This window comes from Halichoerus grypus, chromosome 3 (assembly GCF_964656455.1).
Source record: "Halichoerus grypus chromosome 3, mHalGry1.hap1.1, whole genome shotgun sequence".
Lineage (NCBI taxonomy): Eukaryota > Metazoa > Chordata > Mammalia > Carnivora > Phocidae > Halichoerus > Halichoerus grypus.
The window spans coordinates 173734319-173762317 of NC_135714.1; the positions used below are offsets into that span (position 1 = coordinate 173734319).

The 27999-nt window shown below is 46.2% G+C and overlaps 2 protein-coding genes and 1 pseudogene across 11 annotated transcripts in view; 1 reads left to right on the forward strand and 2 right to left on the reverse strand.

Moving 5' to 3' along the window:
- FGFR1 (fibroblast growth factor receptor 1) overlaps window positions 1–6364 on the forward strand; it is a 47501-nt gene extending 41137 nt beyond the window's left edge. For 7 of the 10 annotated variants that reach the window (XM_036109883.2, XM_036109886.2, XM_036109892.2 and 4 more), the window contains 10 exons: window positions 443–645; window positions 1656–1801; window positions 1994–2115; window positions 2575–2685; window positions 3160–3350; window positions 4029–4151; window positions 4386–4456; window positions 4809–4946; window positions 5074–5179; window positions 5290–6364. In XM_036109883.2, coding sequence (XP_035965776.1) covers window positions 443–645; window positions 1656–1801; window positions 1994–2115; window positions 2575–2685; window positions 3160–3350; window positions 4029–4151; window positions 4386–4456; window positions 4809–4946; window positions 5074–5179; window positions 5290–5466 — 1388 coding nt within the window. In that variant the 3' untranslated portion in view covers window positions 5467–6364. The remainder of the gene's footprint in view (window positions 1–442; window positions 646–1655; window positions 1802–1993; window positions 2116–2574; window positions 2686–3159; window positions 3351–4028; window positions 4152–4385; window positions 4457–4808; window positions 4947–5073; window positions 5180–5289) is intronic. The other 3 variants (XM_036109888.2, XM_036109889.2, XM_036109896.2) reach the window with 1 other exon arrangement.
- Window positions 6365–9246: 2882 nt separating this feature from the next.
- Window positions 9247–27983, reverse strand: LETM2 (leucine zipper and EF-hand containing transmembrane protein 2). Its single transcript, XM_036109924.2, has 11 exons — window positions 27446–27983; window positions 26235–26315; window positions 24507–24960; window positions 23742–23885; window positions 19389–19526; window positions 18540–18740; window positions 17321–17440; window positions 13778–13891; window positions 11741–11833; window positions 11320–11421; window positions 9247–10597 (listed from the first exon to the last, which is right to left on the reverse strand). The coding sequence occupies exons 2-11, from the start codon at window positions 26279–26281 to the stop codon at window positions 10535–10537; spliced, it is 1476 nt and encodes a 491-aa protein (XP_035965817.1). The 5' UTR covers window positions 26282–26315; window positions 27446–27983; the 3' UTR covers window positions 9247–10534.
- On the reverse strand, window positions 25170–25282 carry LOC118546919 (U6 spliceosomal RNA; annotated as a pseudogene).
- Window positions 27984–27999: the final 16 nt, after the last annotated feature.

Below are 27999 nucleotides of genomic sequence, written 5' to 3' on the forward strand. Positions count from 1 at the left end.
TGTTCATGGGCTGTCAGGGACAACAGACTCTTAAGTGGTTCATCTGTCCCATGTGATAGGTGGATACACGCAGGACTAAGGCTCTGCTGAGAAGGGCCGGGTTTCCATGAGTAGACAGAGAAAGCCCTTGTGGGTACCTGGTACCCGTGGATCCCCGCAGTCCCGCTGAGCAAGGCGGGCTCCTGAAAGAATGAGGATGGGCAAGATAGTTCTAATCCATCCCCCTTGGGGGATTCGAGTCAGGATCGGGAAGATTTCAGAGATCATATGCTATCTGATCTGCTCAGTGCCAGACCTTAGTCCCAGCTGGGACCCAGCTTGGTTCTTCTCTGCCCTGAAAATTCTCAGAGGAAAGGAGATGGGGGTTGTTTTTCTTATGAAGCTGGGACCCTAGTGGTCTGGGCCCCCAGAGCCTGCTAACACCCTGTTCACACTGACTCAGCCCTGGAAGAGAGGCCAGCAGTGATGACCTCGCCCCTGTACCTGGAGATCATCATCTATTGCACGGGGGCCTTCCTCATCTCCTGCATGGTGGGGTCTGTCATCATCTACAAGATGAAGAGTGGTACCAAGAAGAGCGACTTCCACAGCCAGATGGCCGTGCACAAGCTAGCCAAGAGCATCCCTCTGCGCAGACAGGTAACAGAAAGTAGATAGGGGATTTGCACGCCCCGCATCAGCTCCTCTCCCTGTGTCCCCGGGGCCGCCGCCAGGACCTTCAAATGCCCTGCCCCCTCCTCTGTACTCAGCCTACCACTTCCAGCTTTGCTTTCTAGCTTTTGAGCCAGGGGCAGTAGAATGTCCTAAGTGCTCCAGAGTTGGGTTCCAGGCTGTTCTAGCCCATGAATTCGGAGTGCCCACCATACCCCAACTGCCAGCCCCCTGTTCACCTGGTACGTGGATCAGGAGAAAGCCCTAGCCAGGCTGAATGTGCAACTCATATTGTACTTTTGAACGGTCCCCGAGGGTCAGTTAGAGGTACAAAGATACAGAGCAGAGAAGAGGACCTGAGTCAGGTGCCAGGATGCTACCCTCCTCTCATCCAAGGAAATGGAACAGAGGGTGAAGGCATGTGAAAGGAGGGAATGTTCATTTGGAGCTGGGCTAATTCTGGAGGGTGCTTTGGGAATTAGGAATCTATAATCTGGGGTGCCTGGGTGGCTCCAGTTGGTTAAGTGTCTGCCTTCCGCACAGGTCCTGATCTACTTCTCCCTCTCCCTCTGCCCCTCCCCGCTGCTCATGCTCACTCTCACTTGCTCTCTCTCTGAAATAAATAAAATCTTTAAAAAAAAAAAAAAGGAATGCATAATCTGAGGCAGGGTTTTCACAAAGAATGGGGACAACAATAGAGTTGTGATTGCAATGATAGGTTACAAAATGTCAGTCTGGAAGAGGGAGATTTGGTCTGCTCCTGTTAAATGAGTGAAAAGGGTAGCTGGCAGCAAAAATAAGTCCGTTTTTGAACTTAGGTCTTCAGACCTTTTGTGGTCTTTCTGCCACTCTGTGTTGGAGAAAGAACATTAGATAACAGATACACACCTCTGCTATCGGCGGAAAGCCCTGAGGAGGAGTTGCAGGAATCCTCTGTGGCTCGGTCCCCCAGCCCCCTCCCCCACCCCATCCTCGCTAGAAGGGTGACCCCACGCTTCCTGTAGGTGTCGGCGGATTCCAGTGCATCCATGAACTCTGGGGTTCTGCTCGTTCGGCCCTCACGTCTCTCCTCTAGTGGAACCCCCATGCTGGCCGGGGTCTCTGAATACGAGCTTCCTGAAGACCCTCGCTGGGAGCTGCCTCGAGACAGGTAATACTTTAACTCTCAACTTCTGAGGAAGTCCCCCACTGGGAGTGAAGGGGTACCAGATGCATCCAGAAAGAATAGTTTGACACTTTCTGCTCTCAGCTGGGTGGAATTTGGAGAGGTGGAGACAGGATGGCCCTTCAAGGCTGAAATTTTACCAGCCCCATCTCACACCACCCTCTCTTTTCCCAAAAGGCTGGTTTTAGGCAAACCCCTGGGAGAGGGCTGCTTTGGGCAGGTGGTGTTGGCGGAGGCCATTGGGCTGGACAAGGACAAACCCAACCGTGTGACCAAAGTGGCTGTGAAGATGTTGAAGGGTAAGTGATGTTTCTGTCCTTGCAAAAATAAACCCACCGTTGTCCAAGCAGACTGTGGGCCTTGGGCCACCAGTCTCTCCGGTGCCCTGTCGTGGTCCACACCTGCCATACGGCCTGTGTAGCATCTCCTGGGCGTGGAGGGGCATCATTCTGAACCCTGAGATGGCCACGCTCTCCCTTAGTTCCTTGGCATCAGTCTGGGCTGTGGGCAGGTGTATTCTAGATCCCATTGCTGGCTGGGTTTTCCCATCCTGTCCTCCGCCCCACACACTAGCACACATTGCCAACAGCTCTCATAAAGGGGAAGGGAAAACCAATTCGGGTGTGAAATGGGGAGGAGAGAAAAGCAAGTCCCCAAAAACCGGGCTTCCTTGAGCATCCTCCACTCCCTTCGCTTTCCTCCTCTCATCCTCCCTTCCAAGTAAATGAGTCTCATGCCCTCCCGGTTTGTGTGTAAAGCGGACGCGACAGAGAAAGACCTGTCAGACCTGATCTCAGAAATGGAGATGATGAAGATGATCGGGAAGCACAAGAACATCATCAACCTGCTGGGGGCCTGCACACAGGACGGTAGGCACTAAGCTAGTCCAGCTCTCCCGCCCCTGCCAGCATAGGGCCTCAGCCGAGAACCTGGGCCTCCCACTCGGATGACAGTGTCTGTCAGGGAGAAGAGAGTAACCGTGACCAGGCATCTCAGTGATGCTTAGGGAAGGGGGTTAAGAGGAGAGGCCAGTTTAGCAGTAGCTGGAGTTACTTCTCGGGGTCTGGCGTTCATCTGAGAAGACAGGTATCTAGATTCATACACATAGTGTGGGGGTGGAACCAGGTGAGTCACTGTGGCCTAAATTAGGGCTCCCCCCCACCCCCAGGTTTGCTCGGGAACTTCCTGGAGTATGCTGGGAAGAATCCTTTCCCTAGGTTTTTTGGGGTAGTGGAGTGAATTTCCCAGGCTCCCTAAAGGTGCAGTTAGGCCTGTGGTGTGTGGTTGGGGGTGGGGCTTCCTGGGGGCGAAGCTGAGCACCTCCTGCCCACGCGCACCCCCAGGTCCCTTGTACGTCATTGTGGAGTACGCCTCCAAAGGCAACCTACGGGAGTACCTGCAGGCCCGGAGGCCCCCTGGGCTGGAGTACTGTTACAACCCCAGCCACAGCCCAGAGGAGCAGCTCTCCTCCAAGGACCTGGTGTCCTGCGCCTATCAGGTGGCCCGGGGCATGGAGTATCTCGCCTCCAAGAAGGTATGGCTCCTGAGGGTTCCCCTGGGTGAGGTCGGGCTGGGAACAGAGCCTCCCTTGTCCTCTGGTTTACGACTTTGCATGATCTGGAGCACTGCCTGCCCGTGCTGTCTCGGGCTCTCAGGGGCATCAGAGTGCGGAAAGCCGGCTCAGACTGTGCATTGCCACTCTCTGGGTAGCCCCAGGCAGCTACTTCCAGATCTCCAAATACAAAGAAAGAATGATAAGCCCTATGTTGTGGCTTGGTTATGGGGCACGATGAAGTCCCGTGTGACGGTGTGAAGTTCAGTGTTGGTGCTCGGATAAACGGAGGCTTCGTTTGAGCCCCAGCCCGGTGCGCATGTGCTGCAGCTGGGGGCCAGTGCTGGAGAGCACCCACCTCCCCCGACTGGACAGAAGCATCCAGGTTCAGCCCTCCTGGGTGCGGGTCCAGAGCTACGAGTTGGGAGGAGCGGCAAGGGAGCCCCACACAGAGGGTTTGCTACGGTGATTCAGGGGCCTGGAGCTGGAGGTGCTCGAATGGCTGGCTTTGAAGTGGCAGAGAGGGACCTCGTAGCAGCAGTCTGGAAAGGTCGAGGGGTAGTGGTGTGGCGGGAGGAGGCTCGAGTGCTGGAGCAGTGGCCCCGGGGCAGGCTGACGGCGGGCCGCCCCTCACCCGCGTCCCGTCTCCTCTGCGCACAGTGCATACACCGAGACCTGGCCGCCAGGAACGTGCTGGTGACCGAGGACAACGTGATGAAGATCGCAGACTTCGGCCTCGCGCGGGACATTCACCACATCGACTACTATAAAAAGACAACCAACGTAAGTGCTGGGACAGAACCGGCCGCAGGTCCTCTGCCCAGGACTCCGTTTTGCTTTCTCCCACTTCCATCTCCGGGCTGGGACCCAGCACCGCTGGCCTTGCTTGAGAAACAGTGCGGTGGGACGAGCCGAGCATGTGTCCTCCTCCCCATGTCCAGTCCTGTGTGTGCCCCCCGCTTGTCCCCCCATCTCCCGGGCCTGGGCTACCCCCAATCTCCCTCGTGCCGCTTACAGGGCCGGCTGCCTGTGAAGTGGATGGCCCCCGAGGCCTTGTTTGACCGGATCTACACCCACCAGAGTGACGTGTGAGTTTGAAAGAGGCAATTGCCAGGGATACGTGGAATAGAAAATTCCAGCACAGTAGAGTCCTGCATGCCCCTCGAGATTGACGGGGGGTCTCCTTCCCTCTCGGAGAGAACAAAATAAAACATTGGATGTGTCCCCCTCCTTTGTTCACTCGATAGAGGTTGAAAGGCCAGTGTGAGCTCCAGCACTAGCCCCCGTTTTCCCCGTAAGCGTCTGTGCTGGGGGAGGGTGGGGTCAGGATGACGGGCTGGGGGGGCGGTCAGGATGACATGCTGGGGAGGGGGTGGAAAGGACTCTAGGCTGGCCTGGCTCTGTGCCCATAAGACCCGGTGGCTCTGTGCTCCTCCACAGCTGGTCTTTTGGGGTGCTCCTGTGGGAAATCTTCACCCTGGGAGGCTCCCCATATCCCGGCGTGCCTGTGGAGGAGCTTTTCAAGCTGCTGAAGGAGGGTCATCGGATGGACAAGCCCAGTAACTGCACCAATGAGCTGTAAGCATGGGAAGACACCTGAGGTCCTGGGCCAGGCCCTGGGGAAGAACGGAAGGAGAACGGGGTTTAGCTTGATAAAGCAGCCCTGCCTGGTCCTTCCTCCCCTGACTCGACAATCCTCTCCCAGATACATGATGATGCGGGATTGCTGGCACGCAGTACCCTCTCAGAGACCTACCTTCAAGCAGCTGGTGGAAGACCTGGACCGCATTGTGGCCTTGACCTCCAACCAGGTGAGGCTGTTCTATTCCAGACCTCCGGTCACCGTCCGTGAGGTGCACCTCTGTGAGTGAGCGCTGCCGCGGGGCGGAGAGTACCAGACCGCTTGTCTCTCCTTGCACAGGAGTACCTGGACCTGTCCGTGCCCCTGGACCAGTACTCTCCGAGCTTTCCCGACACCCGAAGCTCAACCTGCTCCTCGGGGGAGGATTCGGTCTTCTCTCATGAGCCGTTGCCCGAGGAGCCCTGTCTGCCCCGACACCCAGCCCAGCTTGCCAATGGCGGACTCAAACGACGCTGACTAGCACCCCCGCCCCCCTGCCCAGACTCCATCATCCGCTGTATCCCTCACCCCCCACCCCTCCCTGCGGGACTCATTGCCTTCCCCTTTGCCCCTTTCGTGCCGGCAGGAGCCAGCTGCCTACCTGAGGCCTTTACCCCACGGAGTTCACCTCTCTTCCTCCTCCTCCTCCTCCTCACAACCTGCTTATGTGAGAGAGGAGCAGAGAGGCAGGTACTTGCTCATGGCCACTTCGTCCCCTCCCCCTTGTTGGACCAAGACCCCTCCCCGCCACTTCGGAGCAGTGCCTGGAGGGCTGGGGAGTGGGAGATGAGCAGGCATGCGGCGAGAGCTGACCGAGGTTTCCTGTGTTGGTTTTGTCTGCTTCGCGGACCCCTAAGCCCGAGCTCTGGGGGCGGGGGCCTCGTCCTCAGGGCTGCAGCCGTAGCGGGGGAGGTCGAGTGCTCCGGCCTCGGCTGAGGGCAGCCTCTGCCCCAGATAGATGGTGCCAGTGGCTTATTAATTCCGATACTAATTTGCTTTGCTGACCAAATACCTGGTACCAGAGGCTGGGGAGGCAAAGGCTGGGAGCAGTGTCGTGGCCCTGGGGCTCAGCCCCAAACTGGGGGCTTTGTACATAGCTACGAAGAAAACACAAAGTGTATAAATCTGAGTATATATTTACATGTCTTTTTAAAAGGGTCGTTACCAGAGATTTACCCACTGGGTAAGATGCTCCTGGTGGCTGGGAGGCATCAGTTGCTATATATTAAAAACAAAGAAAAAAGAAAAAAAAAAAAAGGAAAATGTTTTTAAAAAGGTCATATATTTTTTGCTACTTTTGCTGTTTTATTTTTTTAAATTATGTTCTAAACCTATTTTCAGTTTAGGTCCCTCAATAAAAATTGCTGCTGCTTCATTTTTATACGGGCTGTGTGACAGGGGACAAGGGAGAGAATGTCAGCTGGAAAGGAGTGAGCCTCGTGGGCCCTGGGGCTGTGTCTGTCCTGAGGGCGCCCCAGCTGCCTGCACTTCCCTCGCAACTGCTCCCCCTCAGGTCCTGCACCGGGACCTCCTCCGGGACAAACCTCCTACCGCTCCGATGCTTTTTGGAAAGGCAGGAAGAGATGACTGTGTGTGGTGGGCAGGAACCTCAGTGCACCCGAGGCTCTGGGCCCCGAGCCAAGGCCCCGCCACCCTCAACCACAGATTGTTTCCTCAGCGGAAACTGGTGGGGTTGGGTGGGGTGGGAGGGTCAGAAGGGGGGCTGGGGGCCTACCTGGGAATAGCCAAGGGGTAGAGCTAGAGGGATTTAAGAGGAAAGCTACGGATTACGGGACCCAGGGCTTGCAGAAACTCAAACCCAGATACGCATCTCCCCCGTCATGTGGGTGCGGTTTTGTACTTCTATGTGAAGGAAAACTTGTCACCTAAGATCAGTTTGACATTTGGGCCCCTTGCTTCATGTCTCCCAGCTTATTCTGGTCATGCTTCTCCAACCCCCCCACCCCACCATTCTTCCTGTGTCTGTGACCAGACTTCATGTGCTAGAACTATCGCAGATCTTGGCTTCCTATAGTTCTTCCAGGACAAACTCCACCCCATCCCCCAGGAAAGGGGAAAAATTCTCTGAATGTTTGGTGTTTGGCTGCTTGGAAATTTTCTTTCTCTGCCACCTGCTGGTGATCACTGCACTCAACACGTGGATCCCTCCTCCTCAGAACCTCAGCCCTGAAATTGCGAGTACTCCGCCCCCCCCAAAAGCTTACTCTTTGCGGGATTACTGCGAAATACAGAAGAAAGTCGGATTCGCTTTCATTTCTGCAGGGCAAACGGGATTGCTGCTTTAAGTTTCCTTTCTGAGCTAGCTATTTGGGGGGCAGTTGCAGTGTTGGCCGCTGTTGTAAACTTCTCTCTTATCCTTGTGTCTGTCTGTAAATATGCGTCTGTCAACATATTACAGTTTGTGTTTGTGTTTAAAGAAGGCGTAATTTGGTGAACAGAGCCAGGAAATGAATTTCTGCTCTTAAAATCATTTGATTTGAGACCGTAGAGTGGTGTCTTTCCTTGTAAAATACTGATGATCACTTCCGCCTCAGCCCTCCCTTGAAGCAATGTTGTGTGAGTGGATGGAGGATCTATAAGGGGCTTTTAACATGCCTTCGGGAAAGGTGCTGGAGAACTACAAGGCACTGTTACCATAACCGTGATGTCCTTGCTGTTACTACTCCAATCGCCCACAAATTTCCCCAGAGACTGAGCTGGCTGTCAAATAAAAGATAGTAAAATTGACCTGAGGGAAAATGAAATGGCCGTTTTACTTAGATAACCAGATTGGGTCTCCTGAGGAAAGGAATCCAGTTTATCTAATGAAGATGTCGTGCTGTCAAGGCACTGAATCTGTCTGGTTTCGGAGGGTTAAAAGATTAGGGCCTGGGATCATCACACCATTAATCAATACTGCCTTTCCACCTTTTTCTAATTGCCATAGACTGGGGATCATCAGTCCCTTGGCACCACTAATGTACTGTATTGATCCTCAAGTAAGAAAGATTGAACCTCAGACGAAGCAAGAAATCGGTCTCCATGACAGTGAAGCCGCTGTGCCTGTCAGCCGCCACTGGGGGGCGACAGCAGGCCAAGGTCTCCGTCAATGTCGGCGGGGGCGGGGATGATGCGCCGATCTCCGGAGCTCCATTAGTCTGGCCTCACCTACTGTGAACTAACTGGTGGTGACTGGGAAATCTTTAGCCTAGGCTTTAGCGTTACAGTGTATTTATTTGATGTCACCAACGTGACTGGTATTGTAATGACAAGTACAGAATTAGACGTGGCACAGGCGTGGGGTCCATAAATGCCAAGCGCCACCAACACCTCCGTGTTGTAGCAAAACTTGTGTGTGAGATGCAGGCCAAATCTGACATCACCACCGAGGCCAGATATTAGAAGCTGCCTAAAACCACACCCAGTGAGGAGATGAGCAGTTGGCACAGGGAGGGCCTAGGCATCTGCAAGGCAGGAGAAAGCTCTGTAGCAAGCTGGCCTAGCCCCCACCCCACTGCTCCGCTGGGGAGAGCCGGGGACACGGAAGGTCAGCAAGAACCCAGCTGTTCAGGAAGAGTCAGTCCGGGGCAAGTTCTCTCCAGCCCGGCACCTAAGAGCGTTCAGGGCCACGTATACGACACCGCCTCCCAGATGTTTGTGTTGGAGTGTAAAAGTGACATTTAATGGACACGCTGCCAACGATCGCCTCGTCTCTTGTTACTCACGGAGGGCTGGGGTCCGTGGTGTGCCGGAGCTGATGGTGCACACCTCTTCCTGACTCTTCAGTGACCTCCTGCTGGCAGCTTGAAGTCAAATGCCACCAATCAGGGCACTTCCTGTCCCCCAACCAGAGTCGGTTGTTAACCGTTTACCAGAACACCACTAGCTCGGTTTCAGCGCGGGCCTAGATGTAACAATCCTACAGAGCCCAACAGCCAAGAGCTCTAGGTGATGAGACCAAAGAAACATCCTAGACTTCTCTGAGCTACTGTCCTAAGAATGGGAAGAAGGGTATGTCCAGTGTCTCAGATGCCTAGAAAAAAGTGGGTGGGGGCCAGCTGGGGCCAGAAGTGACCAGGGGCCCCTTGCCCTAAGCATTCCCACTCCGCCTTGTAGGGAAAGCCAGAAAGAACTGTGGAACAGCCCAGTAGTACTTATGAATCATTCAGCTAAAACAGGATTGAACAAGTTAAGCAGCTAAGCCCTTGCCCACATTCAACACTTGAAATGTGAGCTAATTAAAATAAACACCCATCGTTTTAAAAATGGGAGAATTTATTGTGAATCACCTTGCTAGGCCAATGGCGAGATCCACCGAACGCTGCATAGTAGGGATTCATCATTCTCGAGGAACTGGAGTTCATTAGCAGGCCACGGTCGGGCTTTTCCTCAAGGTGGAGAGGAGGCCTAAAAAACATTGTCAAGTACAGATCCTTGCTGGGAAGTGCCAACGACAGTCCTCCCTTGGGTGACCCCGGAGAGGAAGACTGGGGTTGCACTTGGCTTAAATGACTCCGCTCTAACTGCTTTCAATTTACAGCGAGCAGAGAAGACCAATTTCATCACCCACAAGCCAAAATATCTTCTTTCTAAGCACTGCCCGAGGGAAGAGAGCTGTTGGTCAGCTGCATGGCAATGTATTATGTTAAGTTTTCTCAGGACTGACCATCCTGAAAACACCGAACATAAGGATCTGAACATAATACTCGTTACTTGGTCGCAAAAGGGATTATATCAGACTTTAACCACCCCGATGACTAACAAATGGTCTTGTTTGTGAAAGACAAACAGACCAGGAAAACATACACCCAGCACAGACAAATGGTTAAGTCTTAAACCCTTAATTATGTTTCCTGGAAAAATGGTGGCTAACGAAAGCCCCGCGTCCCGGAGTAGTGGCAGCCTCCCAGATCCTGCAGCCCCCGCAGGTCCCAAGGGGGGGGCCTCCCAACAGCCAAGCACCAGCCAGGCCTTGCTGATCGCCAGTCTGCCGAGCTCCCCGTTTTCTTCTCCACAAAGCTTTTTCTTCTTCAGATCCAGAAAGGCCTTACTGGGGAGTACCTCCATTCCATCCCATTAAGGTGCTTTGCTTCCAGGGCACTATTCCCACTGATGGATCCCTGAAAAAGTTAGGTGGTCTCACAACGGTTTTGGAGTTTCCAAGTCCTTACTCGAGGAATCTAAGGTGCCAGGCTGATTCCATTATGAAAAGAAAAAAAAAAAAATTCCTCCCTTAAAGGACATGCACAGGAATACGAAGCTGTTCAAAAATAACATGGGGAGGGGGCTTTACACACAGTTTAGCGGGATGACATCATGGTACAGAGGAAGTTGGCTTTGCAATTATATTTCTAAATGGTCTGAACTTGGTCTCACTGCTGACATCATCTGGAACGGGTACAAGGCCTCAAAGGCCTACCCCAAGGACGACATGGCTGATCCTCTGCTTAAACCAGACACAGAGCGTCTCAGCTGGGCGGTCCTGTATGGATGCCACCACCGCGGGCAGGAGCTGACGACAGTGAGCTTCATCCTCCGCTGCTCCTTATGCTCCTTTTGAACTCGCCTTGCTGTTCTGCGTTGTCTTTTGTGATTTGGCCTGGAGCGTCTGGGTACAAAACGTAAGGACTTTAGGCATTGCCCGCAGTGAGATGTGGAAGCTCCTCAGGAGTCCCTTTTCTATTTTCTTAATCAAATAATGACAGACCACAAAGTCAAATCCAAGTATGCAACTCACCTCGATAATAAAAATTAAGACGACCTGCCAGCAAGTACCCTGGGTGTCCACCCCAGGGCGTCTGCGTGTTGGCCGGCTCTCTTCCTCGGCCCTCGGGGGCCAGTAGAGCTGGTCGAACTCTCCCATGACCCCCCCGCCCCAAATTCTTTCATCCAAACGGGAAAAGCAGATAGATAAGTAATTTCTTATTTACATACATTTCTCCTAAGATTTAAATTGCTTTCCTGCTAGTATTTCCTGACATTTGAAGCCTGTGTGAAATACACAACATATGGGGACTATTTCCATCTGGCACAAAAGAAAATAAGAATCTGCCTATATTGTAATTAGCTTCTAGACTTCACATGTTTAGGCCTCACCCACAACTGCATTGGTTGATAAGTTGGGGGTTTTTTTTGGGGGGGGTGGTTTTTGCTTTTGGATAATTGAGTTTTTAAAATGTAGTGGTTATAAAACGACGAAAGTTCAGCCTACAACTTCCTGTTTGGATAACAGGAAGAAGCATGAGGTGTTTTGCAATAGTAACAACTCTAGATTCTCACTGCCCTTAAAAATAACTAGAGACAAAATGTGTTCTTTTTTCAGATACTTACAGCTTCTTTAGCAGAAGTGATGGGTCCTTTAGGTAATGGGATAGGCGTTGATGGTGTTGTGGGGGACGAGGGAACGGGCGGCAGCTGTATAAATTCTTCATCCTTGAACAGCAGAACTGAGAGTTGGGTTACTGATTTAAAACAAAATGGGTATTAGATCTATAGTCACACTGCCGTGACCACCAGGAGCGTGAAACAACCACATCTTCCCGCACAGGTTCAAGAGGCTAAATCTGGAACCTAATTACATAGAGCCAAATGTTGACCTTTTTAAGAAACAGATCTGATAGTACAATAAATAGTCCTGATTAAAGAACACCATTGTATTGAAATTCAGTTTCACTAAGAGAGGTAAAAATGCATAAATTAACTTATTTTCATTTTTAAACCTAATTAATCAAATGAAAAGTAATAGTCTAACCTTAGTTCCCTTCAGTGAAGGTGCTAAATCCACCAGCGTCTCTTTAGATTCAGGAGAAGTAGGTGATTCCACAGGAATATCTGGTTTTGGAGACTAGGAAGAGAAGTATTTTATAAGAACATCAGCTTTCTGCTATTCCTGAAACTCGAAAGCATTTTTACAGTAGTTAATGCTTTCTAGCACAACTTGCTTTCCACTCACTAAATCCCTAACTTCTTCCAACTATGCCCTATAGGAGAACGTATGAAATATGTCCCCGAAGGAACAACTTAGTATTATTTATCTTGGAGTTTTGAGCTCCCTACATACAAAAGTTGCACTCTAATGAGATTCTAGTATTAAAACTCCTCGGTCTGGGCGCTTGGCTAGCTCAGTCGGTGGAGCATGCAACTCTTGGTCTCAGGGTTGTGAGTTCGAGTCCAGTGTTGGGTGTAGAGATTACTTAAAAAATAAATTAAAAAAAAAAAGTCCTCAGCCATTAACAAGCTCCTGATTTGCCAATTCTAGTCCTGTTTTCAGTCTGACAAAAGAAGGTTGCCTTTTATTACTCATCAGCTTCTAACAGCATTGATATAACTTACTCAAAATTGACATCTTTATCATTTTTGTGTCTAATAATAAATGATAAGTTTTTCTGATTTATTAAAATGGTAGGTGCTGCTTAATAGAAGCTCCTGCAACATGAGGAAAATGGAAGACATGGTATTTTGAGAATAGCTAGCTCACCTATCTTCAAGAATTATAATTAGATTTAAAAAGTAAATATGTCACTGCTCTTTGGAAATAAGTAATTGCTTTGTGTACTTGGGAGGGAAAAGAGCTACATATATCCAAAATTAAAGTATATTTAACTTGATGTCTCTAAACTCTTTACTGAACCTAGCATGCTACTTATTCTCATTTTGTATATATGGAAAACAGAAGTTTAAAAATGTGGTTTAGAAAAAAAAAACAACCAATAAAATGCCTAGGAGCTTGTCATTTTGTCCTTAATTTCTAGGTCTTTCTCAAACATTCCAAAAAGCAACATCTGGCTAAAGTGTTTATGCCCCTCTAGAATAATTCCGAGAACACAAAATTAGCTCTGAGATATTGTGCTATTCCAAGATTTCCTTGCTCCTGAGAGCAGTCTAAGAATGACAAATTTGGTCTGTCTTAAAGACCAAAGATAGAGTAAGAACCAGGTAGGCTGCCTTTTAGAAGATGGTCTGGGTTCCAGAATTGTTCCCACTCTCCCTCAAATCCTTCCCAGACAAAGCCCAAATCTGATTAGTCTCTGGAAATATGGAAAGGCAAAGCACAAGGGTGTTCCCTGGAGTACATTTGTCATGCTGGACTTCATATCATTTCCCTTGGCTTGTCCAAGGAATCACTAGCATAACTAAATTAAAAATGATGGGTCCCCACTTCAGAGAACTTAGTTTCATCTACTAAACCACATGTGCAGCATCTTCCACAATGGTCTCTCCTTTCTCACTCATACAGATTCTGACTTAGACATGAAGCCACAAAGTAGAGAAGTGAGAGGCCCCTTCTGACCAGGCAAGATGCTCTAGTGATTGGGCTAATCCTGAGTTTTTTGGTAAAGTGCCAGGAGGGGGGAAAGAAAAAGCTGTTGAATTAAAGGCAACAAAAAATGATTAAGGAAATGAGTGGAAGGAAGACAAAAAGTTTATATTCTAGATTGGCCTTTCACTGCTTCAAAATTAATAGGAATCTGGACAAATGAAATAGACATGAAAGAAGAGGAACCATTCAGTTTCAGAAGAGCAAGAGTCTGCTAATGAAGACTAGATAGTTAAGGAGAAAGAATAAACTGGATTCCTAAATCGAGCTGGAACAAAGACAGTAAGAGCCCTATAGCTAGAGTTAGTTTTAGCAATTTTAATTTTTTTATGGAATTTTTTAAAGATTTTAAAGCCCACTGGACCAAATGCCAAAAGATATTCCAAAAGAAATGTCTACCTTAACTGCAAGAGGAAATAAGACATTTGTGGAGAGGCCCCAGTTAAGGAAATCCAGATCCCGGGCACTCACCTCCCCGCTTAGTGGTATCTCAATCGGCTTTGGCTTCACATCTATCAGGTAGAAGGTTCGTGACAGAAGCAACAGAGAAGGAGGGACGTTCTCCTTCAGGTGGAGGTCCTGCCACTGGAGAATTGAAGGAGAATAAAACAGGACAGAACCCCAGCATGTTAGAACTGGACATGACCCACCGTCACCGACTGCTTCCCTGGTTTTACAGCTTCCCCAGGCACGTGCTGGGAACCAGCAGCAGGACAAGGATGGGAACACTAGTCTCCTGGCTTCAGCACCAGTGGCTGTAGTCTGCATCCCCCCTCGTGACAGTGGGATCCTCTGAGTTGGAGGGGGAGCGTTCCAGTCACCTCTCAAACCGACTGTGGATCAAAGGAGCTAAGTATCTTCTCTTAGACACAGAGCAGATAAGGGGAAAGAATAAGACTCACTCATAACCAAAGAAAGAAACATTAAAATGAGAATGAGTATAATTTTCAAGTATCAAACTGGCCAACCTTTTAAAAAAATAAATACATAGATATATACATAGATGATAGATAGATAGATAGATAGATAGATAGATAGATAGATAGATACAGGACAAGAGACAAAATTCAAGAAGTAAATAAAATATAATCAATAACAATAAGCCTGCCTTCTACTCCTATCCTTTGACTACCCTGTTTCCCTGCCTAGAAGCAACCACTGTTACCAGTTCCTTATATAATCTTCAGAGATATCCTGTGCACATACGAACACACACTTGTATGTTTCTTATCTTCACATAAAGGGCGATCTATACACACTGTTCTGTCCTTTGCTTTTCTTCACTGAAATGTCCTGGACATTGATTCATACCCGTAGCTGTAGAGCTGCTTCCTTTTTAACCGTCTGTAAAGGATTCCACTGTTGCACGGAAAGGCCATAATTTGATTATTCTCCTATTTATGAACTTTAGGCTGTTTCCAATCTTTTGCTATTATAAATGGTGCTGCAATGGATAATCTTTTTTTTTTTTTAAGATTTTATTTATTTATTTGACAGAGAGAGACACAGTGAGAGAGGGAACACAAGCAGGGGGAGTGGGAGAGGGAGAAGCAGGCTTCCCGCGGAGCAGGGAGCCTGATGCGGAACTCGATCCCAGGATCCCGGGATCATGACCTGAGCCGAAGGCAGACGCTTAACGACTGAGCCACCCAGGTGCCCCTGCAATGGATAATCTTATAGATATGTCATATTGCACAAGTGAAATTTCTAGGTCAAAGTGAATGCATTTTTAAATTTTGAAAGACTCCATGGAGGTTTTTATCAGCAATGCATGAGTGCCCCTCTCCCCAACCCTCAACAACACAGTGCGTTATCAAACTGATCTTTGCCAATGTAACAGGTGAATGTGATATCTCATAGTTTTAATTTATCTTATTATGAAGTTAAGATGTTTCATACGATTATCATCTTAGAGTTTCCTTTCTATGAAATGCCTGCCTGTATCCTAACACAGGAATTTCTGGATAATACACAGTGTCGAATATCATATGGCTGGATTAGTATCCTCACTCCTTGGTGGGAAAAATGATACACTCTTTCAAGAAAGCTATTGGACAGTATGAACCCACTTAATGCTCTATGTTCAAGAAATAAATGATTTTAAGAACCTTTCTCTACAATATGTTCATCTTCCAGCCAGAGCAGGTCCAACAGGTAAAAGGAAATAGCTACCTGACATGGTTTCAAAGTCACAACAGTGGCTCCTATTCCAAAATAATTTGTGTATACTTTATAGCATTTCTTACAGTTGCAAGAACGAGAATTTTAATAGGAGTTACTGCTTGTTTGAAAACACTGATGCTCTGGGGTGCCTGTGACTCTGTCGGTCAAGCGTCCAACTCTCGGTTTTGGCTCGGGTCATGATCTCATGGGTTGTGGGATCAAGGTGGGAGCTCCGCCTTGAGCCCCACATCTAGCTCCGTGTTCAGCGGGGAGTCTGCTTAAGATTCTCTCCCCCTCTTGTATGGTGACTAACATAACATAATAAGATTAAAAAAAAAAAAGATTCTCTCCCCCTGCCCCTCCCCCAACTCATGTGTGCACATGTTCTCTCTCTAAAATAAATCTTGAAAAAAAATGAAAACATTGATGCTCTTAGTTAAAATATGTTGTCAGTGGGAAAATATTAAACATCTGTTGCCAAAGCTAACACTTTACATTGGCTTGGGGTACTAATTGGAAAGTAGTCCCAGCTGAGCCCTCAGGGCAAGGTTCAGACCTCCAGATGGATTCATACACAACAGGCCTTGGATTTGAGATTTTGTCTGGGGCCCTTAAAATACCTGGAGTATGCAAAATTCTAAGGTGGTCCCAAGATTCCTAGTCCCTAGTGTACCCACACCTTCTCCCAGTTATTGAGACATGAATCTAGGTGCTGCCGTGAGGGATTTTGCAGAAATAATTAGGGTCGCGAGTCAGTAAATCTGAAAGCAGGAAGTTATCTGAGTAGGTCTCACCTAATCACGTGAAGCCTTTAAATCTGGAGCAAGAGGTCAAAAAGGGGAAGTCTGAGATGTGAAGCCTTTGGGGGGCCTCGTGTTGAGAAGCTCTCCTTTGCTAGCTTTGCAGATGGACAGGGCCTAGAGGTGAGGAATGCAGGGGGCCTGCAGGGCTGAGGAGCCTGGGGCTGACAGCCAGTGAGGAAATGGGACCTCAGTCCTACAGCTGCAAGAAACTAAACTCAGCCAACAAACTGAATGAGCCTGGAAATGGAGACTTCCCCCAGAGCCTCCAGATAAAACACAGCCTGCACTTCTGACAGAACATGTAAGCTAATAAACCGCTAAGTTTGTTGTCATTGTTTAAGCAGCAATAGATTCGAAGGGGTACATGCACCCTGATGTTTATAGCAGCATTATCAATAATAACCAAATTATGGAAAGAGCCCAGATGTCCATCAACTGATGAATGGATAAAGAAGATGTGGTATATATATACACAATGGAATATTACTCAGCCATCAAAAGGAATGCAATCTTGCCATTTGCAATGACATGGATGGAGCTAGAGTGTATTACGCTAAGTGAAATAAGTCAGTCAGAGAAAGACAAATACCCTATGATCTCACTCATATGTGGAATTTAACAAAGAAAACAGATGAACATACGGGAAGGGGGAGAAAGAGAGGGAAACAAACCATAAGGGACTCTTAAGGATAGAGAACAAACTGAGGGTTGATGGAGGGAGGTGGGAGGGGGGATGGGCTAGATGGGTGATGGGTATGAGGAGGGCACTGGGTGTTGTACGTAAGTGATGAATCACTAAATTCTATGCCAGAAACCAATATTGCAGTGTATGTCAAGTAAGTGAAATTTAAACTTAAAAAAGAAAGAAAACTAATAGAGTACCCTGTCTCCATCAAAAATAAATCTAGCTTCTTCAGCGTCCCACTGCTCAATTAAAGAAGGCAAATTAGGTGGGACGGCTCGCCTGAAAAGTAGAAATCACAGTGAGGTCTACAAATCGCAGGGGACAGAGTTCTAGCGAAAAGGGCCCAGGAGAGCTGCAACTTGCCTCTGTGAGCTGCTGTCTCAGTTGTTCCTCAGTGAGACCCAGGGATCTCATACCCCGGGCCCTGCAGGCGGCTTGCAGTTCTGACACGCTCAAAGCACTCACCCCTTCTCTGGCAATTACCTGAAAGCAACGTAAGAAATGGCATTGGATCTCTTGGTTCCAATTTTACTGAATCCTACATTCCAACAAACCAGGGGCAACACCAAATCTGATGCTTTCACATCGGATTGTCCTCTCGCTGACTAAAGGGGCAGCAGCTGAAAATGAGGGGAATCCTGCCAACCGGTATTAATAATATCAGAAGTAGTCACGTAATTCCTCCCCAACACTTTGTCACCAGAGTCATCCTCTCCCCTCTTGACGTGCATTTCCCCTTCATGGCAGCTTCAGGATTCATTAGAAAATATTCCACTTGAGAAGCTTGCAGGGTACCATTTGCTGGATGTCCCAGGATCGCTCTTCCCCTACCATCCCCCTACCTCCACCCGGGAATGGCCCTAACTCTGGTCCACAAAACTCACTCGATACATAACACGGCTTCTGCTTGGTGTGACCCAAAACTAGGGTACTTCTGGGACCAGTATTGTTTATTCCAAAATTCTGAAAGCAACAGCTGAAATCTAAATGAGGCCACAGGGATCGTGCTTTCTCAGTTCCGGGAATCCTGCTCCCTCAGGCAGAATGCTCTAAAGCAGCTGATTCTGATTCAAGAAACATTCTTTCCATTTTTTAAGGAGTCTAATTAGTAATTATGATGCCTTTCCTCCATCAGATGTCTAGGCTCGGCTCTCCCTCCCTGCATTACACCTTGCCACCCCTCCTTATCAGGCCAACTCACCCAGCAGAATATTTACTTTGGCACCAGCTCTGAGGAAGGGGAGCTGAGGTGTGAGAGTAGAGCACTGTCCTTAGCAATGGAAGACTCAGGAACCTCCTGGGGGGCTGTTCCTTCCTAGTGGGTCCTAACTGATGTAGATTACTAAATCACTAACTGCTTATGAGGGCATTCTCCAGAAAATGCGTCAGAGTACGACAAACAACTCCTAAAATGAGTAATCTGGGTTCAGATTGTCATGGTAATGATTGTTTAAACCACTCAATGGTTTGCAGAACCCATCCACGAGCAGATCTAGGAGAAGATACTACACTTTATCACAAAGCCACCCTAAGGGATCTCCCAAGCCTTGCTAATTCCCCGTGGCTACAGTTCACCTCTTACTTCATCATCTGCTTTTATAGACTTTAGTTTCATCAGAAGTTGAAAGCGGAGCAAATTGTTGGTTCCAAAGGACTGCAACTCTAGAAGCTTGCAGAGGGCAACCAGCTGAGGTCGATCTAGGTGCTCCAAGGTTAGCTGATCTTCAAATAGTTTGGAAAAGCGAACTATCTCCTTTGTGCTGGGCTTGTGGCCTGTCTGGACCTAGGCAGTGGGACAAAGATGTTAATTAAAATGTATTTCATAGGGCTCCGGGGGTGGCTTAGTCAGTTGAGCATTCGGCTCAGGTCATGATCTCATGGGTAGAGGGATGGAGCCCCACTTTGGGCTCTGAGCTCAGAGGGGAGTCTGCTTGAGATTCTCTCTCCCTCTCCCTCTGCCCCTCCCTCCCACTCACTTACACTCTCTCCCTCTCTAAAATAAATAAATAAATCTTTTTAAAAAATTATAAAATGTATTTCTTAGTTCAACTTTCCCTGTAGACCATGTGAAGGACATATCAAAGCATATTCATAGACTCTATCTTATGTCTGGAAATGGGCCCTGTGGTACCAAGAGGCATAAAGAAGTCTGTCCAAGTCAGCCTGAGTCAACTGAAAAATCAGGAGTAGTTCAAAAGTTTGGCTCTAAATCTACAGTTCTTTCCAAAAAGTTATTAACGTCTTCAGTACATGACTGCTTTAAGGTAGGTTTTTCCCCACACTACTATAAATGTTTGCAACATTGTATGTGTATAACTCAGATATTCGCGAAGTCAGAGACTGAACAATTTGGAAGATCCACGGTGACATGAATTTTTCATATAACCGCCAGCCTGGCATTTGTTCGGCGTGTTACATGAGAGACTGACACCTGTTTGACATAGGAGGAGAACTGTACGGAGGCGTCTCCCAGCTTGGCCCTGTTCCTCCTTGCCATTTCTGTAATCGTTTCTTGAAGAAATTTTGCTAGTTCCAACTTTGCAGCCATTTTCTTTTTCTGTTTTTCCTCCTTAATAATAGAAGAGGAGAAAGTTAATCAATCCTTCATGATTACAACTTCATAGATAAAGATGAGAGGAAAAGAATTGTCACCTTGTTATTGTTCATCCCTATTTTGCATGTTAATATTATTTTCAGACCTAGTTAAATGGGTTTTGTGAAAACCAGAACAAATAAAAAGTAGCCTCTATTTGCAACTTGACTCCTTAATTTTACCTTTTATTTCTTACTAATACAATGACCATAATTATTTGATAGATCCAAAATATCCCCTCAGTGGAAGCTTTGTCATTATTTAGAATGAGATACTATCTCTTAGCCTGGTATAAACCATCTAGGCTGCTAGTTGAGCCAGCCCCTGGTCCCAGAGTGGTCCCAGATTTTGTGTGGGCCACAAGCAAAGAAAACTAGGACATTAACTCTATGCTAGAGTAGCATATAGCTTCAGTACAAAACAGATACAATTAATTATAATACACCGACTTAAGTGTTATAACAGATACGAACAAAGCACTACACAAAAGAGAATTAACTGTACATTTTTTTTTTTTTTTAAGCAATCTCTACTCCCAAGGTGGGGCTTGAACTCACAGCCCGGAGATCAGGAGTTGCATGCTCTACCGACTGAGCCAGCAAGGTGCTGGCTAAATGTATACTCTTTTTTTTTTTTTAAAGATTTATTTGAGAGAGCGAGAATGAGAGAGAGAGTGTACATGAGAGGGGGGAGGGTCAGAGGGAGAAGCAGACTCCCCGCTGAGCAGGGAGCCCGATGTGGGACTCGATCCCGGGACTCCAGGATCATGACCTGAGCCGAAGGCAGTCGCTTAACCAACTGAGCCACCCAGGCGCCCCTAAATGTATACTCTTGAGACATGATGTTAACGAGTACTTCTAAATCCTCATTTATTATCAGAAATGCAGTGTGGTAGCATTTTCAAAATAACCACAGTCAAGGGCGCCTGGGTGGCACAGTCAGTTAAGCATCCAACTCTTGGTTTCGGCTCAGGTCGTGATCTCATGGTCATGAAATTGAGCCCTGCATCAGGCCCCATGCGCTGTGCAGAGTCTGCCTGGGATTCTCTCTCCCTCTCCGTCTGCCCCTCCGGCTCACGCGCTTGCTTGCTCTCTCTCTCTCTAAAATAGATAAATAAATCTTTAAAAAAATAATAACCATGGTCAGGACTCAGGGGGATGGAGAGGAATGGGATTCTCTATATTTTTTTTAAGTTGCCCAAGAGATTCTAATGATTAGTCAATCATAGCAATCATGAATTTTTAGAAAAATCTTAAAAAGACTCAACCAAAAAAATCACACAACGGCAATGGCAATACCATCATTAGAACCCACTTAGTCATCCATTTCCTACATCCATATCCATCCATCTATTCATTTATTTATTGAGCATCTACCTTGTACTAGGTGTTGGGGATAAAATGAGCAAAAACAGATAAGAATTCCTGCCCTCATGGGACTTCTGGTCTAACAGGAAAGACAAACATTAGTGACTAATGATAATCCAGTAATTCCACAAATTAAAGTATAATAGGTAAGTACTACTAAAGAGAAATGCATGGGTGCTCTGATCTGACGTAAATACAAAGTCCTGCTTCCTCCCACTCTGCCTCCCACAACCTCCTCCCCTCCACCACCACCTCTCTCTCTCTCATTTTCTCATTTGTTTTAGTCCATGGAAAAGAAAGAGAGAGAACGTATTTTCTAAAACTGTGGCCATGGTGTGTATGTATTATATCTGGGGAATGAGCAGCGTTGAGGAAAGAGGAATCTTTAGATAAATCACTTCCTTTATTCCCCCCATCTTCCTGCATTCACGAACACATTCCTTGGAATCCCATGGTATTAATTCTAGGTCCTGATTACCTTAAATGTAAGTAAACTAAACCACTGCCAGTCAAATATTGCAATTTGATTCTACCCCTTACATGTGTCTCTAATGTATCTTCAAATTTTTATTCCTAATGCCACTTTCATAATTTAATCCTCTCTCTCCTGTGCTACTGTAAGAGCATGCCAGCCGATTTCCCTCCTTTGGCTCTGCCCTCGTCAATCCTTTTAGCCAGCCAGCAATATCATTTTTTTCTAAAATACAGATCTAACCGTGTTACCCACCCTCTGCTTAAATTTACGTTCCATTATTCACCATGGTCAAAGGCAAAGTCTAAATTCCTTAGGGTGGTAGACACTTTCCAACCTGACCCCAACACATCACTTTTGTCTCATCTTCCACAATTGATCCCCTTGTATTCCCCGCTCCAACCACAAAGAAGCGCTCAGTGTCTCAGATTATGTGATACTCTTTCACATAAGTAAGCCATTTTAAGTGCTACTCTTCCTATCCAGAAAGCCTTTCAAATGCTGTGGCAAAATTCTACCACTCTTCTAGTCTTGGTTGCATAGTTATCTCTTCTAGGAAACATTTCCCAGTCTGATTTAAGAGTTGTCCTGTTCGTCCTCCCATCACGTGTTCGTGCCTTCAGACCTCTGTCCAGTGGAGTGGCACAGAATGGAAAGAACAAAGGGGCCACCTTAATTTTCCCAGCCCGTCACCTTCACAGTGACCATCCAGTGAGGACCCCTCTTCTCCAGGACTACTCTCAAGCACGAAAGGGTCTGTCTGGCTAAATCATGCCCACTGTTCAACTAGTCACTGCAATAACAGTTGATTTTTGTTTTCTTTATTTTTTAATGGTTAAAAACAAGTTAAAATTCAATGGAAATGGGGATCGTTTTTTCAACAAATGATGCTAGGGAAACTTGGGTATCCACATGCAAAAAAGAAAAAAATGAATATTAACCCTGATGTTCCACCTCTCACCAAAATTCACTCAAAATGGATCATAGACTTAAATTTGAAGCTCAGAACTATAAAACTTCTAGAAGAAAATGTAGGAGGGGTGCCTGGCTGGCTCAGTCAGTAGAGCATGGGACTCTTGCTCTCAGGGTCGTGAGTTCAAACCACATGTTGGGTGTGGAGCCTACTTAAAATTAAAAAAAAAGAAAATATAGGAGAAAACCTAGGTGACTTTGAACTTGGCAGTGAGTTGTTAGATACAACACCAAAAGTACAATTTTGTTGTACAAAGTACAACAAAAACAACTGATAACTTGTATTTGATTAAAATAAAAAACATTAGCTCTGTGAAAGACAGTTAAGAGAATGGACAAGCCACAGGCTGGGAGAAAATATTTGCAAGACACATATCTGCTAAAGGACTTGTATCCAAATATACTAAGAACTCCTAACAATTAGAAAATGAACAACTCCATTAAAAAGTGGGCAAAAAACAGATACATCCCCAAAGAAGATCTACAGGTGGCGAATAAACATATGAAAAGATGCTCAATATCATACATCATCAGAGAATTGCAAACTAAAATAACAATGAGATATCACTTCACACCTATAAGAATGGCTGATATTCAAAGCACTGACAATACTGAATGCTGATGAAGATACAGAGCTATAGGAACTCCCATTGCTGGTGGGAATGAAAAATGGTACAGAGACTTCGGAAGACAGTTATTTTTTACAAAACTAAACATAGTCTTACCATACGATCCAGTAATTGCTTTCCTATGTATTTAGGACTCCAAATGAGTTGAAAGCTTATGATCATAAAAAAAAACCTGCACACAGATCTTTATAGCAGCTTTATTCATAATTGCCAAAAACTGGAGTCAACCACAATACCCTTCAACAGGTGAATAAACAACCTGTGACACATCCATACAATGAAATATTATGCAGTGATAGAAAAGAAATGATCCATGAAAGGACTACACACTGTATGATTCCAACTATATGACATTCTGGAAAAGGCAGATCTATGGAGACAGTGGTTGCCACTGGTTGGGGGAGGTAGGAGGAACAACAGATGATGCACAGGGCATTTTTAGGGCAGTGAAACTATTCTGTATGATGGTGTGATGGTAGATACCATGACATTATGCATTTTTCAAAACCCATAGAACAGTACAACACAAAGAGTGGAGTCTAATGTAAAGTATGAGATTTAACTAATAATATCTCGATATTGGTTATTCAACTGCAACAAATAGATCACACAAATGCAAGACATTAATAATAGGGAAAATGGGGGGAGTATCTGGGGACCCTCTATACTTTCTGCTCAATTTTTCTATAAACTTAAAAACTAACGAATAGAGTCCGTTAATTTTTTTTTTAAGTTAAAAAATCCTACATACCTTTTTGGATTCACTTTCAAAAGTTGATGGCAACATCTCTGGGAAGAATTTCAGAAATGCCGGTAATAAGAATTCCATGAAGGGTACAATTATGAACACCATAAATGGAACCAGGCGGAAGAAATCAGCACAAGTCCTCAAGAGCTAAAGAATTAAATGCATATGCAGTATTCATTATTTTAGGACACGCCCCAAACAAAAATATGAAACCAAAAAAGCCTGCCTTGGTCCTTAAAGTGTTAAAAACCCTAGAAGGATTTTCTGCAGCTTTGTATAAAATGGAAAGGTAGGGTTTTCCTCTTTACCATTGCTCTGAAGTAACATCTATGGGATACCTTCAAGGAAATCTATGACAATCAAAACATACTGCTGACATCATCTATTGTTAGCTTTCATCTATGTCAGGGGTCTGTACTTTAATAGCATAGTGTCTGTTAAAGACTGATTTTTCAAATGCATATACTTAATATATTAACAGTAGTTTCTATTGCGGGTCCACAGATCAAACTTGAAGCTTCTCAATTCCTTGGGGAGATTAGAAAACACAATTATAACCATTTTATAGGCAAATATGCAATCTCAAGATCTTGCCTAAAATTGTACAGTAAGTCCGTTTCAGACAAATAAGAAACTCTGGTTCTCACCATCAGTTACTATTCCTACTTTGGGATTTTTAGGATGAATTTTCAGGTGAGTTTAAAACTTGGTTGCCATATAGTTCATTTTCACTTTACATTTTCTTTCTCAAATATGATCCTTGCCTACCCTTCGTCTCTCTCGTCTGGTCAGCACCTGCCCATGCAACAGCCTCCAAACCATTCTGGCAGCAACTTTGGTGTCAATCCATAGCAAGTAGAATCCATTGTAATAATATTTAAGTTCATCCATAATTCTTTGTCTATAAGATCGCTTTTCTTCCTTAATCTTCATGCCAGGTCCTTTTGTGGGCTGAGGACTTGTCACCTGGGGCTTTTTCGGGGTTTGCTCCAGCTGAGGTTTACCAGGGACCTCTTGTAACCAGCAAGTTGACGTGTGTAGCTTTTGTATTATTCTAGTTTGTAAGTGAAGTACTTTATTGCCTGACTGATTAGGATAGGAGTACTTCTTGCTTACACAGTTCTTCATGTATGTTTTATTTAAATGGGAATCTGGCAAGTGAAGAAATGCAAATGATGGGGAATAAGAAGAGCTGGTAGGATGGACAAAATAGCTAGGGAATCTGGAATAAAGAGCAACATCCTCTTAGTTGAGCACATACTGTTACAAACTTAAAAACTAAAGAAATAAATATTTTAATATTTATAATATTTTAAAAGCAGATGATATTTATAAACAAATGAAATATAACTTTTTACCCCAGTTGAAGAACAGTGTGCTTTATGGTTGAATGATAGACTCTATGAGAAATATTAATAAGTTAATTCCTAAAAATAATTGCTATGTTACAAGTTAGAAACTCTACAACTATTCCTGCGCAGGGGCCATGCTAATAATCTTCTCTGTATTGTTCCAACTTTAGTAAAAGCTCTGCTGACGCAAGCACGAACGTCTGCAACTATTAATTTAAAAATCTAACAGCAAACATTTTTCCACCAGGGGTTGTGTTTGAAAGTGTTGTCTTTACTATCATAAAACAGGTGGAACGCTTGCATCTTTGGTTACTCTGCTGACAGTAGGAATATTGCTTGAAGAAAACACTTCATGGCCTCTGTGGGAATTAACCAAACACATAATACTGATTTGTCTGTGTGGTGCCCATGGACTCCCTCAAATGAGACGCATTTAGGGCCCAAATGTCCTTCACCTACAATTCCTCAAGAATGTTAGGAATAAGAATTAGAATTGGGCACCCCAGCCAGGGATCTCTACCTTCTAGTTTTGCAACAGCTCAAAATCTTCAGTTAAATTAGCACATGAGATTGTTTGAAAATAAAAATAAGACCCATCTAGGCAAAGAAAGTTCCTGGCAAAGACATTTCTTCTGGCAAAGAGAGGGCTTTTCCATTCTTTCAGACTGTTTTTGAAGCACACCAAGATAAAGCACTTTTTGAAGGGCCAAAAGGGAAAATGTACAATGGATCTGGCCCATAGTAAGTTCTCAGTGAATATTCTTTGGAATAAATAAGTGATAACAGACCCTACGAGGGCAGGTATATGTCCTAGGACTGGCTTGTTTGCCAGCCATTTTACTCATTTTTCTATCTAACGGCCCCATGTAACATTCATTAGTTACAGAGGGTCACCTTGAAACCATTACATCTTCTCTCTTCCCTGTGCCATACATCTAAAAATTACTCAGCCTGAGTTCTAAGGCATATAGAAAATTTGGGGTAAGTTTAAATACAATAAAATGTCAGCTTCCTAAAAACCAGTATAGTTAAAGCCAACAAAGCTTTCATTTGTTGTGGAACAAGCCTATCCTTTTACATACATCTTTTTCTAGAAGAAAGTTCATATAAATATTGCAGGGGAAGAGGGGATTCCACAGCTTACCTTGTTCGGGCAATAGCTAAGACTGTTTTATAACTGTAGAAGGCCATACTTATATTTGTCTCAACTAGTCAACAAGGGAACCTAGACAGAAGGATTAAGTAAACAATTTAGTATTTTAAAGACACACCAATTATAAAGATACCAGGATTTCAGTGTTTACTGTTGCAAGGGTAGAAAATTTCCATATTCTATTCAAGGTGTAAAACCTCTGTCAAGATCATTTCCAACAATCATGAATGTTTTCTCAGCTTGGATTTGAGAATGGTACTTTGAGATCCCAACAAGTAGAAATGATCTCTAACATCATGGTGCTCATGACGGTTATATGGTCTTCAAAGACTTTTTTATTTCTGGTCAATAACACCTAGCAACCTACTTGAATGGTTGCCAGGTATTTACGAAGCTAAGCAATACATACTTCTTTGTAGCCTAAAAATACAGGTAGAATAAAATACCCTGGATTTGTTTCAGTTAGCTTTTTCCCATACTTGGCCAAGTTGCCCCAAACTTTGAAGATTGAAAGTAGGGGCACCTAGCTGGCTCAGTCACTAGAGCATTGGATTCTTTGATCTCAGGGTCATGAGTTCAAGCCCCACGTTGGGCACAGAGCCTACCTAAAAAAAAAAAAAAAGTACTCACTAACCACATTTATGGAGCAGTGAAGATACACGTGGTACCTACTAATAATTCAAGTGCAGGTAAATCGGTTTCCTGTACTGGTGATTCTCCAAAGAGATCAAACTGAGCTACCTTTAAACAAGCTTTATCAAAACCTTCCTCCATCCTGTGGTCCTTTCCAGCCAAGGGCAGCAAGGTGTTTTGGTAGTATCTCTTAGCGTCTCCTGTGGCCTTTTTCAGCCAAGGGCAGCAAGGTGTTTTGGTAGTATCTCTTAACGTCAACACTACTTTCTTGCAGCTGGAAAAGGCGTAGACCAGGGTGCTCTCCTGTACGGAAACCTCAACCACAGAGCTGACATTTTGAACAGGAGTTCAAAGAATCCTTCGGAACATCTGAACCCAGGCTAAGGGCGGGTGGTCTCCTGCCGGAGGCATGCCACACCCGATCGGGCGGTTAACCTGCTCTCTGGCCCCTGGGCACTCCCGCCCGAAGCTGCGGGGAACCACTTCCTAGGCGGGGACGGCCGGGAGCCCCGCCTGCGCCTTCGCGCCGCCCACGCCCACACGCCGGGGCCCCAGGCTCCCCGGGTTACCTTTGCTTCTGGCCCTTGACGACACAAGGGCAAAACGCGCCGTCGGCTTCCGCAGCCGGCGGCTTTTGTGCACGTAGTGTGTTGGTGGACTGTGTTTGCGGTACCGGGATCTGGGGATTGGGGGGCGGTTCTTTGTGTTTGGGTGCGGGGATGGTGCAGGCACGGGGACGACAACCTTGTTGGCGATCCAGGTTTATGGAAGGAAGACAAGGAGAAGCCGGGCGCAGGGTACGGAAGATAAAGGAGGAAGCGGAGCACAGAAGGAGGGGAAATGGAGGTTGAACTCCAAAGTTGGGGGGCGGGCAGGGGCACGAGGTCAAGGGCTGAGGCAAGTGCGGTGGGGAACTGGAAGCTGTCGGGAAACCTGGGCGCTGATGGGAAGAGCAGGATGCGGAGAGAGCGGGCTCCGGAGGAAAAAAAGGGCAGGCAAGGTCCACCAAATAACAGCCTGAGGACTTGGCCCGCCCACCCCTACCTCCTCGGGCCGGCTCCCCGGAACGGCTGCCTCAATCCTCCAGTTCCTTCCCAAAACCCCCTCCCCCAGCTCCCCAGCT